The sequence below is a fragment of the Argiope bruennichi genome, chromosome 5 (genome assembly GCF_947563725.1).
Source record: "Argiope bruennichi chromosome 5, qqArgBrue1.1, whole genome shotgun sequence".
Lineage (NCBI taxonomy): Eukaryota > Metazoa > Arthropoda > Arachnida > Araneae > Araneidae > Argiope > Argiope bruennichi.
In genome coordinates this window covers 29,533,484-29,548,743 of record NC_079155.1, presented here as the reverse complement: position 1 = coordinate 29,548,743, position 15,260 = coordinate 29,533,484, and the positions used below count along the sequence as shown (strand labels likewise).

General features: G+C 33.6%; 1 protein-coding gene across 6 annotated transcripts in view; it reads right to left on the bottom strand.

Moving 5' to 3' along the window:
- LOC129968447 (uncharacterized) overlaps positions 1-15,260 on the bottom strand; it is a 69,091-nt gene that overhangs the window by 27,574 nt on the left and 26,257 nt on the right. For 2 of the 6 annotated variants that reach the window (XM_056082312.1, XM_056082311.1), the window contains exon 3: positions 7,742-9,824. The exons of 3 other annotated variants lie outside the window; for them this stretch is intronic. In XM_056082312.1, coding sequence (XP_055938287.1) covers positions 8,499-9,653 — 1,155 coding nt within the window. In that variant the 5' untranslated portion in view covers positions 9,654-9,824 and the 3' untranslated portion in view covers positions 7,742-8,498. Of the gene's footprint in view, positions 1-1,993; positions 3,454-7,741; positions 9,825-15,260 lie in introns of those variants that run through there. One more of the 6 variants, XR_008784408.1, reaches the window with a different exon arrangement.

The window sequence follows — 15,260 nt, the reverse complement described above, 5'->3', positions numbered from 1 at the left end:
AAAAACGCAATTTTAAATGCTTATAAAATTTTTATTTATTAAAATAATTTTTATCTTGCGATCTGTTACATTTTATGTAGTTTGAGCTATATATATATATATATAGGTGAAATAAGTCTGTTAGCTATTTGATAAAAAAAAAAAAAATGTTTATGCATCTTTTTTTAGAAATTCATTTCCGAACTAGTTGGATACCTTAAGTATGTCGGCAGGCATTGCATTAATTGGGCACGGTCACCATTTCTCATAGATTCATTTAAAGACATAGGGTTATAATCCCAAAATTCTATTAGCAGTCTAGCATAGTCCAAATCACACCACTTAAACAACAGTTTACACCAAAATACAACATTACAGAATAATACTGGTCTTTTTAAAGGTTGTGAAACAAGACATGCGCAAATTTCTTGAAATACTTTTGCATGGGCCAATCCAACAAACTAAGCAGAATCCAGTCAACTCTAAATTAAAATGCTTTTGCACAGGCCAGTCCAACAAACTAAGCAGAATCCAATCAGTTCTAAATTGAAATGCTTTTACAAAAGTCCAACAAACTAAGCAGAATAAATCAGCTATGATCTGAAATGCTTTTGCATGGGCCAATCCAACAAACTAAGCACAATCCAAACAGTTTAAAATTGAAATAAATTCCTTTTATATTTCTCATCCATTTCGATTAAACAGAATTCAGGACATTTAGGAAGAGATGGAATGATGGATCCTATAAAAAGTTTTGCCCCTATTATAAATACACTTGTGTAAAAAGTATTGAAATATTGATATGTTATACTATATTCAATCGAATATTTGATATTGTTTAGTGAAAATTGCAGTTACTGGCATTATATTGTGACGAATATGTGATGTACGATATGTACGATAAGCTCTATCGGATGCTGATGGGATGTCGGATCAGTGACTCCTGAGCTTGGCGATCATTTGGCGACAAAACTGGTAATACTAGAATTTTCAAGAATTGTGGCGCTAGTGCCAATAGAAGCTGAGATATGCTTGATTGTCCAGAATCTCCTTTGCTCTGCTCCGGGAACTATAAAAAGTCGGTAGTCCAAGCCAAAGACAGTCGTGTATAGAGTCGTTGATAGGTTTAGAGTAGCATAGCAAATCAACGGCAGAAAAGTTGGGTCAGTGCAGCGAAGCGCAAGCGTGGAGTGAAACTTAAGCGATTGCTGAACTGAGCTGTGTGCCGAATCCTGGAGTTTATTATAAAAGCAGCATCAAGTCGTGTAATAGTAACCAGGCGTGTAGTATCGCAATTGGATACAGCTAAAGCGAGCAGACAGTAGAGAATTGCAAGAGTTTGGAGAGGCCGTAGAGTGCAGCTACGTAGATTTCCTCCTCTAACTGAATTCTGTCTGACCGCTTTGTATGCTGCGATTGTTGTTAGCTACCGATAACTACGTGCCGACTATTGTTTGTACTAAGTATGCTGCTGTGTGTTGTATGTTGTGTCGCTGTTTGTTACTGAGGTCTGTTGATTGTGTTGCACCATACACCCACTACAAGCGAATTCGTTGATTTTACAGGCTTAATGGAGGAAGTTCTATAATAACATCGTCGTTTGTAACTCTTCTGTCTAGCCATTTAAGCAAAAAGAGATTAATGGCAGCGAAACAAATCTGTCCAAACGAATGTCATGTTTAGTTGACTCCGGCATCTTTTCTCATAGGGCGACCACGTCATTTTCTAAACAGAAATAACAAGCCAAGGTAAAACGAAAATGGTAATCTAAACTAAACCTTCATTCTGGATTAGAGCCTCTATTGTCTTTTTCTCATCTATAACTCCTGTGGATTTCCACTAATAATATCGACAAAAATCAACTTTTTTCAAACATGCGCATTTCGGTTTTTCCTTTGGCATCAAAAAGGTGTGAAATATCATTAAACTATCATTCCATATATATATATATATATATATATATATATATATATATATATATATATATATATATGATTCAAAACTTATCGTTCAAATTTCGTGGGGAAGTAGGGAATAGGTAAGAAAACAAATTTCACATAAGAAAGTCCTCAAACATCAAATGTTTGGACAAAGTGGACAAGTGAAGAAAACACCAGGAAAAAGTAAAGTTAAGTGATAACGAATGTGATTAGTATTCCAACAAGGTAAAGTACAGATGCGAAGTAGGTGTTCAAAACTGCGACCATTTACACGAATACAGGATTCACAGTGCCGTTGCTTTAATAGTGCAATATCTGCAACACTGTTGATTGGGAGACCCCCAAGCTACTGCGCAATAGCTCGTGCGCTGGTATTCGGATTATCTTCGATGGTTTAGTTTAGTTACATTAACGTCCCGTTTTAAAGCAACACTAGGGCTATTTTGGGACGAACCTCGTAATTTTGAACAGGGCTCAAAATTACATGATCTGTAATTCTTGATGCGTAAAAATTACGATGACAGGACGACATCTGAGCTAGCACCCCGTTTCCAAACTTCCGCACACCCATCAGCGGGAAGACATTTGGTCCCGACGGAGTTAGTGTGCACCAGACCCGCTTACACGATGGTTCTTCGGTGGAATTAGGTCACGAACTTGAAACCTTCCGGTTCCGAGACCTTACCACCAGGCCACAGCTGCCGATTATCTTCGATGGACTGTAGGACTTGTTCTGCGACGCCAATTGTCATTTCCCCATATTCTGCATGTTGCTGCACATTGAACCACGTTCGCATAGATTGCGATGCACACGGGCAAACATTTGATGCTGCGGTATTCTTCTGTTGGAGTATCGGTCATCGCAAACTTGCCTAGCTTGGCAGATGCTTTCGCTAACTGCCCCATATGCGAGATGCATATCTGGTAGCTCTTGATGCACAAAACGATTCATCACAAGTAAGTCAGCTGATGACAGCGGGAGTGGTTGGGCAAGCTGTACACTGTTTGAGTACAAACAGCGCCCTCTACATACGCATGCGTACATTTCCGAACATATTTTCCTATGTAAAATCGATTTCCTGACGTATTCCCTACCTCCCCACGAAATTTGAACGATAAGTTCTGAATCACCCTGTACATATATTAGCGGAGAGCTGCCACCTCCATTCCTAGTAGAATAGGTATTTGTAATTGTGATGCATTTTCTTCCTTCGTCTACCTTTTTGCAGAGGTCGGCACCTTAAGAAAGATTCCATTTCTCTAAGTTACGATCTCCACATAATTTAGAAAATTCTAGCGTAATATGACTACAGTTTTCAGTAAAGTAATTTACCTGAGACTGAAAACTTTTATTCCATGGCATATTATTTTTCAAAAGACTAACTTATTGTCTAATATTTTCAGCAACGGAGTTAAGAATATATATATTTTAAATCGTTCTTTAACTATTTCACCATCTCTTACAATAAAGGGAAAAAAAATAATAGAAGTCAGGTTAACATGATTTCCCACTCTTTACATGAATTCGCCAAAGCTGAAATAAAAAAGAAAAGAAAAACAAATAAATAAATACAAGAGGCAAAGAAAAAAATAATGAATATAAAATTTAAAAAAAAGATGAAATATAACGTGTTTTTTTTAATCTTTACATAAAAGAGATTAAAATGTTTTAAAGATATAAAAAAATAATCTTGCTTCATAGGATATTTAAACGAATAATTAATAATTGTCTTTTTTTTGCCGTGAATTTCCATCCACATTCATATTAAAAAAAATTTCGGGGGGGGGGGGGTAGCAGAGAAATCTCTACTAATAATAAAGATATATACGTGTGGGGGTATTAGCACTCTGCTGGCAAGACTAGGGCTTCAGGTTCGAGACCCGATTCCACCGAAGAACCGTCGTGTAAGTGGATCTGATGCACGTTAAATTTGTCGGGACCCAACTCCCGCTGATGTTATTCGGAAAGGGGGTGTAGCTTAGATATCGTCCTCGTCATCTGACCGTGGCTCGAAATTACGAAGTCAGTTCCAAAAATAGCCCTAGTGTTGCTTTAAAAACGGGGCGTTAATATATCTAAGCTTAACTAAACAAACTGGTAAGGCTGTTTGATATATAGCTGCATTCGGCACATATACGTGTTGGAGGTATGCAATGTGCATCTCGGAGAAATTTTAAAAAATTAATTAATTAAGTCGAATTTAGGCATTTTTCCGCATGAGCTTCTAAAAATACTATTGCACACATATAAATTTAACACCGTTTCAAAATTTAAATAATTGTCTTTTTAATGATTCAAAATAAACAACCGAGCAAAATTTCCTGAATTTTGATAATTTTTAAAAATAATTTTTCAACATTTGATTATATCATTCTCCTGAAGTTCATCAAAGCAAGAAGTTTTCAGTGTTTCATTAAATATTCAATCGCGTAATTTTCTTTCACTGTTGAAAACTAATGAAGAAGGATTTTGTTTAATATCTGAGTATTTTAGATTTAAATTTAAAAAAAGTGAATATGGTGAGATAAAATGTAAATGAACCGGCTATTTATGTTTTTAAGGAGACTTTCACTCAAAAATTTTTTTCCATAATTTTCAACAAATTTTTTAAATTCTATGCTAGATAGATGTAAACTGTTCAGAAACTTAAATTTCTAAAATATTTTTCAATTTCAAAAGTTACAAATTTAAATATTTTAAAAATATTAACCCTTTTTTAAAAAATGCTTTTCCACGTATATATTTCATTATTTTTTTCCCAAAAATTTTTTTAAAGTGACCTCACAATGTATTTAATAAAATTAGGGAATGGATATTTGATACCTATATTAGTTTCTGAGAAAAAAAAAAAAGTTGATCAAAATTTTGTGAGAATTTTTCATTTTGAACATTTTAAAAAAAAATTCTAATCAAAATTTTTACAGATCCATTGCTAATTCTATTAAGCATGCATTTAAGAGTGAGCAGAAAAAATTTCATGTAATTACAATAAAATGTGATTAACTTTTAACATTTTGTAGCAAACAGAATTTAGGAAAAAAAGCAAATTGAGATAAACAGCTTTAAAGTTTTCAACACAAAATAATTGTAATAAAATCAGCTCACGTAAACAGGTTTTTTTTCCCTCTCAGAGCAATAATTTGTATTTGTAAGTCCTAAGATATATATTATTGTTAATATATATTATTATCATACTTATTAATGACCATTATCATATGTAGGGATTAATAGAAAAAAATTAGAAAACTTTCACCTTTTTCGTTCGATAAAATTTTTTTCGTCAAATTATTTATTTAATGCTCTGCAAGTCTGTTTATCAATCTATTAACACATAGCAAAACTTCTAGACCATTTGATTGAAATTCAAATGAAGTTAGCAGTTTTGATTATAATAAACAGTAAGAAATTTAATCGAAAAGAAAAGCGAAAGCAGTAAAATTATAAACAAAGATTTAATTATTACAGTATCAAACAATTGGTACATGAAATATGTTTGATGTAAACACTGGAAGTGCAGTGGCACCTGATATCGTGTTAGACAAAATAATTCCATATCTCACTAAATACTTATCCGATCGTTTTCAAATTTTCAGATTAATATGTCAAAGGCTCAAGGATCATTTTTCACTCAAAATTGGAAAATCGATATGTCTGTCAATTTTTTGAAATTCTCAGGGTACCAAGTCTTCTTAATAGCGTTATGATGTTATTGGAATTTGTCTCCATTACAAAGGTTCATGTACATAATGAAGAGAACATGTGTAAGGCAATTAAAATAATATGCCTCTAATGCTTGACAATTTGGCGGAACTATGGGCATGAAAGCTTATCGAAAAGATTTACATAAAATTAAATATAACCAATAGGTATGGAGAAATTTCTAATCACTTGAAGCGACTAGTAAATAATACAATTTGCATTTTAACATGTCGTTAATTTTTATTAAAACATATATTTCAACAAAGAGACTGTTACAATTAGCTGAAAAGGTATTGTTTCGGATTGCATTTTCTTCCTATCTTCAACAAAATATCACAAATATTATCAACAACTAACGCCGTTTATTTTGAAGCCATTTCCGTCTAGCCTACATTTCTTTGATATGCTGACAACCAGAGATATTTACAAAATTGTATAAGACAGCATGCATTTCGGTGCATGATTTTGTAATTAAATTTATTATAAATTAAAATTTATTTAGAGAACATAATTTTTTAAATGTATGTCGTTCTCAATGAGGACTAATGCAGTTCGAACGAAAATTATATTCTTAACCAATGATTATTGATATGGCCTGAATTAAAAGAACCAAATCAATCACTAGTGATTCATGCAGTTATAATGCAAAGTTCAGTGTCAGTCACAGGCGAATACAGTTTAGTAAGTTGGATAATGCAGAGTGACGCTTTATTACACGAATATTCTATAAAATATGTAACAGAGATAACAAAAACACAGCATCTATGTACAACATTAACTGAAATTAATAAGAAATGCGGCTAGCAAATCTCCAATTAAACCGCAGTAACAGTACTATTATTAACACCCAGCGTCTAATAGGTTAATAGCTCGCAGTATTGATAAAATTCCAGTTATTAACTCGTTCGTGCACTTCGGGTTTAGATAGTTTTACAACAGGGCATTACGTCACATCAGACCATAATTCTTATATTTTTTTTTTTTATAACTGTCATGTTCTTTTCACCAAGGTCAAAAGGTCATTTAGAATCTCAGAAAATCTCTCATTCTAATTGCAAGAATAACATAACAGGGAAATACTATTACATATTTGTATGCATTATCTCTAGAGATTTGAAGTTTTCCTAAGGGTTATCTGAAAGAGAAAATATTTGTGTTGCTCGACTTAATTTTTCGAGTCAAGAATCTCAGAAAAACGACAATTTTATTTAGGAACAAAATTCGTAAAGAAACAAAAATAGGCGGGATTGTCTGTTTAATTTGGTAATGATTTTTTTTATTGTTTGTTTAAAAGTTAAATGTTCAATAAAACATCTCGATGATAAGAATAGCTGTTCGGTTCACCCTTCAAGTATAAGATGTGAAAATAAAGTAACCGCATTAACAAGATTAAAGATGAAAATCGGCTAATATTATCATAGAATTTTGGGAATTAGTTTAAAATTTCCAGCATTTTAATAAATTTTCTGTAAAATTACCATAATTAAAAAAAAATCCATCTCAATAAATAAGTAAAATATTTAACGCTTTGCACTCGTATGGTGACTCTCTCTTACCATTCAAAACGGTGCATCATTTTCACGTTTTAATTTATTTATTTAATTTTGATTGTTAAAAATACTGGCAGAGTAGTAAGAAGATGCGAATTAATTAAACGGGCGAATAAAACTTAAAACAATATACTTATTTTTCGGAGCAATAAACAAGTCTTTGTATTTCCGAGAACAAAGGGTTAAAGATCATTACTTAGAAACAAAAATTGAGAAAGGTAGAAAGTTTAATTCTCAAATCTGAAATTTTCGATTATATAACAAATTTGGAATTTGTTACATATCAATGACCCTTCTAACAATTTTTTTAAGTGTTACTTAATTGAAATGTTAAATCATAAAAATTGCTCAGAAAAAGTAATATAATTGTTTGTGTGTACTATTTTTCTAAAAAAATTTTGTCGCAAAAAAATGTTTGAAACTTGCATTAGGAACTTTTTTTTTTTTTTTTTTTTTTTTGAGATTTAGTTCTTGAAGTGAATTGTATGTATAAGTGATATAATTCTACGACAAAGACACATTATTTTAAATAAAAAGTCAATTTTTTTATTAAATACATAAAGAATCAAAATCATAAATGTTCGGGTTTTTTTTCTGTTTTAAAGGCTCACAGAAAACACTGAAAGAATTTATATCAAAAATTTGTAAATTTTCATGCACAGTACACTCCCGAGAATCCGGCCTAATGTGGCGGAAGGGCAGGCCGGATAATAAAACATCCGCATAGGCCGGTGTTCTATGAACTCATTTATTTGCCCACCGATACCAGAAGACAACATTTTTATACCAAAACTCACCATTATAATACGTATTTTCTCATTTCTTATTGAGTACTAAACCCTTCATTTATCTCAAGTCAAGTAAAAAGTGAACGCGGTCGCGGCCCATTGAATCACAGAAGCAGTTGCCGGTAACGTGTTGAGTTAAAATAGAAGGCTCTGTACTGATAGTTTATATATGTTTGTATATTGCACTGTACAGTTCAAGATTTTATTAGGGAAAAAGTAAGTTAAAAAATATTAATTGTTCACAATATTAACATAAATTCTGTGATGCCTATCTTAAACGCAGGAAACATAAACAAAACATTAACGTAAATCGTAGGCCTCATTCTTAAGAAAATTGACTCAAACTGATTTTATTTTTCACTGATAAATGTTTGAACAGATATGAAAAGTAACCCTAAGATTAACTTACAGCTTTTAGGTTTTCAAAAAGTCCTTAATACACGCCTTGCTTTTCTCATTTAATTACGATATAAGAAAACTAGGCCGGATAGTCGCAAACCGGATATTTGGGAGTGTACTGAAAATCATATTCGAGAGGTTTTTATTCGATAAACTGATTAAAATCTTCAGTGAAATCAAGAAAATTATAATTCCTCTTTAAATATTCTCTAAGGTATTTCATTAAATGTATGTTATCACCACTTTTCATATCTTCTTTTAAATACATAGGACTTTGGCTCCAAAATTCTATTAGCAGCCCTACATAGTCAAAATCGCGCCACTTAAATATTATTTTAAACCAAAGCCCTAACATTACAGAATAGTACTGTTTTTCTCGAAGGAAGGGAAACAAGACATGCGCAAATTTCATGAAATGCTTTTGCATGGGCCAGTCCAACAAACTGAGAAGAATCTCGTCTCCGCTATTTTCAAATAAATTCCTCTTATCTCTCTCATCCATTTCGAGTAAGCAGAATCTAGTGGTTTCAGGACAATTGGGCAGAGAATGAGAGATGGAACTTAAAAAAAGTTTTCGCTGGTTAAAGAAATAATTCTTTAAAAAGTATTGAAATAATGATACGTTACAAAGTATGCGATCGAACACTTCGTATTGTCTAGAGAATATTCGCATTACGGACATTACATCGTCATTTGTAATTGTATTGTCCAGCCACTTAAGCCAAAAAGAAATTAATGGCAGCGACACACATGTGTCCAAGCGAATGTAACGTTTAGTTGATTCTGGCATCTTTTCCCAAAGGGCGATGACGTCATTTTCCAAACAGAAATAGCAGGCCAACACGAAACGAAAATGGTCATCTAAATTTAAGCCTTCATCTTGAACTAGAATCTCTATTGTCTTTTTTCCATCGATAACTCCGGTGTGTTTCCATTGGTAATATTGACGGAAATCAACTGCGTCCAGACAAGTGCATCTCGGCATTTGGTCGGGTATCAATATGCTGTGGAATTTCACAAAACTTCCATTCCACATACACATTTGAAGGTATACATGTTTGCAGAGTGCTGCCACCTGGTGTTCCAATTGAGTAGGTAGTTGTAAAAGTGAAGCGATTTCTTTAATCTCGTTGTAACAAACGCCACAATGGAAAAACTTCCAATGATGATAGACCGCAAACATGCTTACGGTCTTGTCAGGTGTGTTTGGCATACATTTGTTCAATTTTTTGCATACTGAGACTGCAATGTTCAGTAAAGTAATTTCTTTGAGACTGGAAACTTTTGTTAATTCCATGGCAGATTTCTTTCAAAAGACTTGGTTTTATTATCTTAAATTTTCAGAAATGGAATTAAGAAAGTTGTCCGGTTAGTATTTCACCACCTCTTCCAAGAAAAGGAAAGAAAAATTAATAGAGGAACGAATAGCATGATTTTCCACTCTTTATATGAACATGTCAAAGATGAACTAGATAAGAAAAAAAGAAAAAGAAAAACAAATAAATAAATGCAGTAAGCAACGAAAAAAGCAATAAATCTTTACTCATAATAAAGATGAATTTGTATCGGGGTTCTATAGGCTAGATCTACTGAACTAGACTAGATCTACTAAACTTGGCACATACATAAACTTGGCACTTTGAAAAGTAAGAATGTGCATCTCAGTTTTTTTTTTTCTATTTCACTTATTTTTATTTTGATTAAAAAAGTAAGCAAAATTTTAGGATTTCTCTACTATAACTTCCAAAAATATTGCAATATGAAAATAACTTTTGCATGAACTAAAAATTTAAAGAATTATTTTTTTATCGATGTATGCACAGTACCCCCTCCCCTCCCCGAGTATACGGCCTAATGTGGTGGAAGGGCAGGCCGGATAACAAATAAGCCGGATAGGCCGAAGTTCTATTAACTCATTTCTTTGCTCACCAATACCAGATTCCATAGTTATTATATCAAAACTCACTGTTATAATATGTATTTTCTCACTTCTTACTGAGTACTAACTAGCCCCTCCATTTATCTCAAGCCACGTAGAATGTGAACGGCCAGGCGAATCATAGAAGCCGCTGCTGGATAAGAGTCGAGTTATAACAGAAGGCTCTATACTGGTAGTTTATATATGTTTATATACTGCACTGCACGTTTCAAGAATTTATTAGAGAAAAAGTAAGTTTTAACTCACTTTTCCTCTAATAAATTCTGGAGACGTTTTACCCTTTAAGATATAAACTGTTCATATTTTAGCGTAAATTTTGTGATGCCCAACTTAAATGCAGGAAACATAAACAAAACTTGAACGTAAATCGTAGGCCTAATTCTTAAAAAAATTTAACCATACTGATTTTATTTTTCACTGGTAAAGGGTATACAGATATGAAAAGGTAACCGTAAGATAAGAACCAAAATTTACAGTTTTTAGTTTTTGGAAAACTAAAACGGATAGCATGGAAGACAGACGAATCGGATACTCGGGACTGTACTGAACTATTTTTGCCAAACCAATGGTTTTCCTGCCTTTAATAAATTCTTAAAGGAAGATTTTAAACTTATTTTCTAGAAAGAATAATAAGTATTCCGAACGAATATTAAATGCATCACGAAAGATAATACAGAAACAAAAGAATTCTGGAAGAATACCACAGTTTTTGATAAAAGTCGTAATTAAAATTCCAGCTTTTTTTTTTTTTTTTTTTTTTTTTGTGCAATCTGTATTAATCATAATCATAGCACAAATCATTATTTTATTTTACTCTTCGAATTAATTGGGACAAATGAAGGGAAAAAAAAAAACTTTTTTTTTCTCTAAAACCTTAGCTTTTAATCATTATACACCATAAACAGACTGATAAATCTCTAAATTAGTACGAAATATGTCCGCTTTTAGCAGAAATGACCTCTTCAACACGTTTTAGCATTGACTCCACAAGCGTAGCTCACATGTTCTTTCTTGACTTCATCATCGTGGAACCACACTTGTAAAGAGCTTTTTATCATTTGTTTTGTTTGTTGTGCAATTCATCTTAGCTAAACAATTCTTGAGAATATACCATAAATTCTTAATGGGATTTAGGTTTGGTGAATTACCAGGTCAATCAAGTACTTTTATTTTATTTTGCCGCATAAAAATCTGGACCAATTCCGAAGTGTGACAAGAGACCATGTTGAAATGCTCCATCAAATGTTTCCATGAATAGAACAATACTGCAGCGTAATATTTCTATATACACTCGTGTCCAAAATTAAGATCACAAAAATGTTTTTCAAAGTAATTCTAAATGGCTACCAGTAATATTTAAACAAATTATATTTTATATATTGTGAAGGACCGGCAACACGATATTAACCTTTGTTGTGGGAAAAAATGTTGTTTAGCATTAGTTTTTGAGGAACTAGTGAAATTAGACCGTTTAGGCATTTGGGAATTTTTGCCTGCAATTTTGTGAATATAGAAGAACAAGAAATTTAACCTGTTTCCAGTGAGTTCTCATAATCATTTAGATGATTCCTTGAGATGGAGAGCCGTTGGCAGGCTTGAAGCTGGACAGTCTCAAGCGGACGTGGCTCGATGATTATAAGTGGCACCGAAAGTAGTATCCAGATTGTCGAATCAATTCCAAACAAGTGATACTGTAACCAGGAAGGCCGGCCAAGGCCGTCACAGAGCAACGACGCCTGCACAGGATCGCTATTTGGCATTAAGTGCACGACAGCATAGGCTTACAACGGCTCCTCAACTTGCTCGTGACCTCGCTCCTGCGTCTGGAATAAGAATTTCTAGACAAACAGTATACAGACGTCTAGCAGAGATGGCTCTTTATGCCCAGCGACCAGTTGAGTGCGTCCCTTTGACTGCATCCAAAAGAAAAGCCCGGTTGTTCTGGTACCGAACACATCAGTCTTGGGCACAGCAAGAATGGGGATGTGTTCTTTTCATTGAAGAGTCGAGATTTAAAACACAGAGTGACACTCGTTGAATCTTCATCTCGAGAGAGAGAGGAGCTCGCTATCATCCCTCCTACGTAAAAGAAATCGACAGATTTGGTGGCAGAGGAATCCTTGTCTGGGGTGGCATAATGTTGGGCAGTCGTACACCACTGCATGACTTGGATGCGGGTACTGGCAATGTACATCTCTATAGGGACGAGATCCTTGAAGCATATGTGAGGCTGTTCCGGGGTTCTTTTGGTCCAGACTTCATGTTTATGGACGTTAAGGCGCTTCCACACAGAGCCCAGATCGTTGATGATTTTCTTGAGGAAGAGGATATTCGACGTATGGACTGGCCGTCGAGGTCTCCGGATTTTAATCCTATTGGACATGTTTGGAATGGTCTCGGAAGAGCTATTGCACAGCGTAACCCCCTCCTAATACCCTCCAAGAGTTAAAAGCCGCGCTTTTGGAAGAATGGGCTTTGTTGCCCCAAGCATTTATTGACACCCTCATAAGCAGTATGAAAGCTCGTTGTGAAGCCTGTATAGCAGTGCACGGTGGTCACACTCCATATTAGACAGGCTTTCCCCGAGATAAATGTTTTATTTCTGATTCCTAACGTAACACTTTTTGATATAACCTGTTTCTTAATTCCCAATTAAAATCTTTTCTATGTTGTTAGGTGCCTATGTTCTTTCTTCCATTGTAATGTACCTCTGTGACAAATTTCTTGGCAGCACAGTGAATAGTTTTTTCATTTTTCGAAGATTTTATGTTTGGACATGAGTGTATTTGACTGAATTCATCATGCCTTTAAGAGGAACTAAGCTTCCATTGCCATTTGTTGTGAAAAAAATTAAAACATCTGTTTAGAAGAGTGTTTTACAGTCAATTGGATATGATCTGGTCGCAGAGTTTCACCTTCACATCGTTTAACTGCACTTGATTTATATCTTTACACAAATAAATGCGTTTCATTATTAAAAATCACCTTCTCCCAGTCGTTAACAGTTCATGATTAGTATTTTTTGGCTCATGCTAAACGTTTTTTTCTTTGATTAGAAATTGTTTTTTCGTTGGTCTTGTTGCCTTACGGCCAACTTTCAGAAACTTTTATACCATACAGTTGAGGTACTTATTTTCAAACCACAATCCAATAAATCCCTTTGAAGGTTTGAACAAGTCTTTCCTGGATTTCTTTCGCTATTTCTTATTAGAATTTTATCAGTTCTTGGACTAGTTTTCCGTTTGCGGGCCACATTTTCCTTTTCTATTTGGAGACGAAGATCCGGAATCTTGAAATGTTCTTTGAAATGTTTTACCACAACTTCCGTAACTAAGCTATAACTCTCACTGTCATCATCCAAATCTTTTTAATTCCTTGAAAGTTATTGGCTTTTTTCCGTATATTTGATAACTCCTTTTCTTTGCTTGCGTTGCAACTTTTTTTTTTTTTTTTTTTTTTTTAACAATTTTGCCAATATAACCATGTTTTTAGCACACGTTTCAGAAACTGCTGTTGACCTTTCAGATTTTGATGACTTTATTTTAACTTTTAATCATATGCATGGTGCAGTTTAACCAAATATGGCTCTTACGCCCAAAAAAAGATCCCAAAATACCATACCTCACTGTCATAGAAGTGTGTTCATTAAGAGAGATTATTTAAGAATGCTTCCTCGGAGTAATAACTATCGTTGAACAAGCAAAAATTAGACGTAAGGTAAAATTATAATAACCAGCTGTCACGTTGAAAGGCTTACAACTGAACTACTGATGTACTAAAACCAGTTAAATGAGTAAATTAAAGTCAAAATCAATCCGTCACACTACCTTTAGGCAGATATAACCTGTCCGATTCTTTTCGAGACATCACTGGTAATCACATACCAACTCAGACAAGGAAAAACCTGTTTGTCTCAATTAATTCGAACTGTATAGTATATTGTTTTGGTTATAAATTCGGTTACATTGAATCTCAGTGAACAAGTGCCAGTTATTGTCAATTTAGTGGTTGCCAAAAGTGGCTAATAATAATAATAATAATAACTAAAAAAAAAAAAATTTCTGAGATATTTAGTATCAAAATCGAATAAATTTGAAACAAACAGAAAGATGGCAATGAATGAGTTTTGTTGATTCGAAATATTATTGCAACTAAAATAATAATTTCTTCACACGACTTCAAAAACAGCACCAAAAAAAATTTCATAAGCAATTCGATAAAAATTTTTTTAAATAAGTGTTTAAAAATAAAAATAAGTGTTGTAAGTAAATTTAAAAATAAGTGTTTTGGAAAAAAACAGTTCACATTAATTCACTGTAAGAGGTTCCCTCCCCCCCCCTTCTATATATGAACTATGCATATTGGGTCTGCTGACATCAGCTATTACGTCAATGGCACTATTTACACGGACAGCTGTCAGATCATTGAACCTTGATATGAAATGCTGAAATGAAGAATCTCTTACAGAATGTATGTAATGCCATCTACCGTATCTGGCAAGCGATTCCGACACAGCATTGCTATGTGATTGTGAGTTATGTAGGATCTCAGCAGAAATTTTCAGAGCGGGGGCATGTCCGACGGGGAGCAACCGCAACATCTCTAATTTTATCTACAAAATGCAGCATAATAATTAATTTTGCGTTTAATTACAGACAATTAAGTATTGATATGCAGAAGAGTTTTTATGATTAGATAATTTAAATGAAAGCGCAACGTTTCTACAAATATGATTATACGAAATGAATTAACGCCCAAGACATTGTTGACGCAAGAAAAACACGAAAAAAATTGTATTTTTATTATTATGCAGAAAAAAAATTTTCGCACAAAATTTGGCAGGTGTCAACGTTATAGCTCTTAAACCTGTCTTATCTAATTCTCTTCGTTTTGTTCAAAATACTGTACAATTCAGAAGGATTTCAAATTATACAGTTTTTGTCTTAAAGTAAATGATAAAAGACA